This window comes from Electrona antarctica (assembly GCF_951216825.1).
Source record: "Electrona antarctica genome assembly, chromosome: 12".
NCBI classification, from domain to species: domain Eukaryota; kingdom Metazoa; phylum Chordata; class Actinopteri; order Myctophiformes; family Myctophidae; genus Electrona; species Electrona antarctica.
In genome coordinates this window covers 3,668,420-3,673,419 of record NC_136793.1, presented here as the reverse complement: position 1 = coordinate 3,673,419, position 5,000 = coordinate 3,668,420, and the positions used below count along the sequence as shown (strand labels likewise).

Genomic DNA, 5,000 nt, shown 5'->3' with positions numbered 1-5,000 from the left:
AGGAGATCTACAAGCGCATAGCGCGCCACCGAGTGGCGCGCTATGCGCTTGTAGATCTGCTATTTTTGAAAAATCGAAGAACGACTGACATAGAAACATTAGCCTGGTATCCAGCCTGCTTCGCTACGTTCGGCGGATTTTTTTTTCTCTCTTCGCTTATCAGTCTGGAAAGCCTCCCATTGGGAGGTTTTGCAGAACTACACTAGAACTACATATGTTACGTAGTCAACGTCGTTGCTGATTGGATGTTGTTCCAACGAATGAGAGTAGCGTTAGGCAACCTACGTCATCAGCCAGCGCCACCCTCCATGCTTTTCACACTGCAGTAGCTGCGCTTTGCTATGACGTCTCACTGGTGCTTTGTCCCGCCCCGCACCACAGACCAATCAGAAGCCACGTTAGGTTTCGAAGCTTTTGGCATGTCCCGCCTCCCTTGGAGATAGGAGGCTTTCCAGACTGATAAGCGAAGAGAGAAAAAAAAATCCGCCGAACGTAGCGAAGCAGGCTGGATACCAGGCTATAGAAACATAGCTTTTTCAGAAAACTGTCATTTTCAAACAGACATTTTTATGTGGATTAAGACTAACCTGGGGGAGGATGAAGGTTCGAGGGAAGAAGCTGAACTCGGCCCGTCCGAAGCGCGTTGTCATCTTGTGGAGGTTTCTCCACAGACGGTCCTTCCTGCCGATCTGGAACGAGCCTGGGAAGTGGTTCAACTACCACACACACACACACACACACACACGGGCACACACAGGCACACACACACACGCACGGGCACAGACACACGCACAGGCACACGCACGGGCACACGCGCACATATTGTGAGAGGATAGTCAGCTGAACTTTATTGTGAAAATGATAGTATGCTTTACTCTATGAGCACCGAAGTCTGACATGGTGGTCCGTTTTAGTCTGGGTCTGAGAGGCTAAATGTCATCACATGGTGGTCCGTTTTAGTCTGGGTCTGAGAGGCTAAATGTCATCACATGGTGGTCCGTTTTAGTCTGGGTCTGAGAGGCTAAATGTCATCACATGGTGGTCCGTTTTAGTCTGGGTCTGAGAGGCTAAATGTCATCACATGGTAGTCCGTTTTAGTCTGGGTCTGAGAGGCTAAATGTCATCACATGGTGGTCCGTTTTAGTCTGGGTCTGAGAGGCTAAATGCAGTCATCACATGGTGGTCCGTTTTAGTCTGGGTCTGAGAGGCTAAATGTCATCACATGGTGGTCCGTTTTAGTGTTTTAGTCTGGGTCTGAGAGGCTAAATGTCATCAAATGGTGGTCCGTTTTAGTCTCTGAGAGGCTAAATGTCATCACATGGTGGTCCGTTTTAGTCTGGGTCTGAGAGGCTAAATGTCATCACATGGTGGTCCGTTTTAGTCTGGGTCTGAGAGGCTAAATATCATCACATGGTGGTCCGTTTTAGTCTAGGTCTGAGAGGCTAAATGTCATCAAACGGTGGTCCGTTTTAGTCTGGGTCTGAGAGGCTAAATGTCATCAAATGGTGGTCCGTTTTAGTCTGGGTCTGAGAGGCTAAATGTCATCAAATGGTGGTCCGTGGCTCAGATGGGTCTGAGAGGCTAAATGTCATCAAATGGTGGTCCGTTTTAGTCTCTGAGAGGCTAAATGTCATCACATGGTGGTCCGTTTTAGTCTGGGTCTGAGAGGCTAAATGTCATCACATGGTGGTCCGTGGCTCAAATGGGTCTGAGAGGCTAAATGTCATCAGATGGTGGTCCGTGGCTCAAATGGGTCTGAGAGGCTAAATGTCATCAGATGGTGGTCCGTGGCTCAAATGGGTCTGAGAGGCTAAATGTCATCAAATGGTGGTCCGTGGCTCAAATGGGTCTGAGAGGCTAAATGTCATCAGATGGTGGTCCGTGGCTCAAATGGGTCTGAGAGGCTAAATGTCATCAGATGGTGGTCCGTGGCTCAAATGGGTCTGAGATAGAGAACAGCGGATGAGCTTTTTTGTCACCCGAATCCGCATGTGCATAATTATAATCCGCCCGTTATCCGACCGCAATTAATTAATTAATCCAATTTATTAATCCGCACCACCCGCAATCCGCTGCGCAGGGAAGCGCCCAGCGTATACAGTATAGCCAATCTACAAGCTCACAACGCGACGCTGCGACGCGTTGTGAGCTTGTAGATCGGCTATTTATACTACTTGTACAAACAATGTCACTCACCACTCTCTCGACAGTTCACCAATGTTACGTAGTGGTTGTATATATCCATTTCCATGGTAACACGCCGTCCACGTTTTCGCGACGTATTTTCATACAGCATATCCAGCGGTCATCGGCGGCAGGGTAAAGAACTTAATCTCTCCCAGTCCCACGCCGAACGTATATTCCTCCCTTCTGTTTTACTTAGTTTTAAGTTTCTCTCAGACTCACTAGCTGCCTGTTAGCAACTTTAGCGTAGCTGCCTGTAGGAGACCACTGTGTTGTTGTTGTTGTGCAACAGGACCCAACTTCATAGGCGGCTAATTTGTGCCAGATCATGGAAAATGATTAAATTAAAATACTACTACCAACGCACGCACGCCGAGATTGTGTGCGTTTTAAAAGCTATAATAAGCATATTTATATACTTTATTATGCCATTACTTTATTTCCCGCATTATTTCACCCGCGGTTTATCCTATATTAATTTATAATAATATGAATTGACCCTAATCCACCCTAAACTGCGGTTCACCCGCGGCAACCGCGGCTAAATCCGCCACCCGCTGGTCTCTAGTCTGAGAGGCTAAATGTCATCAAACGGTGGTCCGTGGCTCAGATGGGTCTGAGAGGCTAAATGTCATCACATGGTGGTCCGTGGCTCAGATGGGTCTAAGAGGCTAAATGTCATCAAATGGTGGTCCGTGGCTCAGATGGGTCTGAGAGGCTAAATGTCATCAAACGGTGGTCCGTGGCTCAGATGGGTCTGAGAGGCTAAATGTCATCAGACGGTGGTCCGTGGCTCAAATGGGTCTGAGAGGCTAAATGTCATCAGACGGTGGTCCGTGGCTCAGATGGGTCTGAGAGGCTAAATGTCATCAGACGGTGGTCCGTGGCTCAAATGGGTCTGAGAGGCTAAATGTCATCAGATGGTGGTCCGTGGCTCAAATGGGTCTGAGAGGCTAAATGTCATCAGACGGTGGTCCGTGGCTCAGATGGGTCTGAGAGGCTAAATGTCATCAGACGGTGGTCCGTGGCTCAGATGGGTCTGAGAGGCTAAATGTCATCAGACGGTGGTCCGTGGCTCAAATGGGTCTGAGAGGCTAAATGTCATCAGATGGTGGTCCGTGGCTCAAATGGGTCTGAGAGGCTAAATGTCATCAGACGGTGGTCCGTGGCTCAGATGGGTCTGAGAGGCTAAATGTCATCAGACGGTGGTCCGTGGCTCAGATGGGTCTGAGAGGCTAAATGTCATCAGACGGTGGTCCGTGGCTCAGATGGGTCTGAGAGGCTAAATGTCATCAGACGGTGGTCCGTGGCTCAGATGGGTCTGAGAGGCTAAATGTCATCAGACGGTGGTCCGTGGCTCAGATGGGTCTGAGAGGCTAAATGTCATCAGACGGTGGTCCGTGGCTCAAATGGGTCTGAGAGGCTAAATGTCATCAGACGGTGGTCCGTGGCTCAAATGGGTCTGAGAGGCTAAATGTCATCAGACGGTGGTCCGTGGCTCAAATGGGTCTGAGAGGCTAAATGTCATCAGACGGTGGTCCGTGGCTCAAATGGGTCTGAGAGGCTAAATGTCATCAGATGGTGGTCCGTGGCTCAAATGGGTCTGAGAGGCTAAATGTCATCAGACGGTGGTCCGTGGCTCAAATGGGTCTGAGAGGCTAAATGTCATCAGATGGTGGTCCGTGGCTCAAATGGGTCTGAGAGGCTAAATGTCATCAGACGGTGGTCCGTGGCTCAAATGGGTCTGAGAGGCTAAATGTCATCAGACGGTGGTCCGTGGCTCAAATGGGTCTGAGAGGCTAAATGTCATCACACGGTGGTCCGTGGCTCAAATGGGTCTGAGAGGCTAAATGTCATCAGACGGTGGTCCGTGGCTCAAATGGGTCTGAGAGGCTAAATGTCATCAGACGGTGGTCCGTGGCTCAAATGGGTCTGAGAGGCTAAATGTCATCAGACGGTGGTCCGTGGCTCAGATGGGTCTGAGAGGCTAAATGTCATCAGACGGTGGTCCGTGGCTCAGATGGGTCTGAGAGGCTAAATGTCATCAGACGGTGGTCCGTGGCTCAGATGGGTCTGAGAGGCTAAATGTCATCAGACGGTGGTCCGTGGCTCAGATGGGTCTGAGAGGCTAAATGTCATCAGACGGTGGTCCGTGGCTCAGATGGGTCTGAGAGGCTAAATGTCATCAGACGGTGGTCCGTGGCTCAAATGGGTCTGAGAGGCTAAATGTCATCAGACGGTGGTCCGTGGCTCAGATGGGTCTGAGAGGCTAAATGTCATCAGACGGTGGTCCGTGGCTCAAATGGGTCTGAGAGGCTAAATGTCATCAGACGGTGGTCCGTGGCTCAGATGGGTCTGAGAGGCTAAATGTCATCAGACGGTGGTCCGTGGCTCAGATGGTGGTCATAGTCTCTTGAATGGCTTACATTTAGTTTTAGTCACATTTTAGTCACCCAGAATGTTTTAGTGGGCGTTGATGCCGTCGAAATTAATGTTTTTACACTTGCTGAAAATAGCTGATCTACAAGCTCACAGCGTGTCGCAGCGTGGCACGTTGTGAGCTTGTAGATCATCTATTTTCAGAATGCAACCAAGTGTAAAATGACTCACACTGGATCTCTTGTCCACTAGTCCCTTCCTAACATTTTAGTCTAGTTTTTATCTGTTGACGAAATTGTCGGTATATTTAGTCATAGTTTTAGTCATCATGGCTTAGTTTTTATTTAGTTTTGATGTAGTTTTTGTCAGTGAAAAAAAGGACATTTTTCGTCTTAATTTTAGTCGACGAAAACAACACTGTTCTGAGAGTCTAAATG

The 5,000-nt window shown here is 48.9% G+C and overlaps 1 protein-coding gene across 1 annotated transcript in view; it reads right to left on the bottom strand.

The window, feature by feature from the left end:
• The window catches only part of ttll4 (tubulin tyrosine ligase-like family, member 4), an 82,157-nt gene that overhangs the window by 37,290 nt on the left and 39,867 nt on the right, over positions 1 to 5,000 (bottom strand). The window contains exon 13 of the mRNA XM_079515633.1: positions 588 to 716. Coding sequence (XP_079371759.1) covers positions 588 to 716 — 129 coding nt within the window. The remainder of the gene's footprint in view (positions 1 to 587; positions 717 to 5,000) is intronic.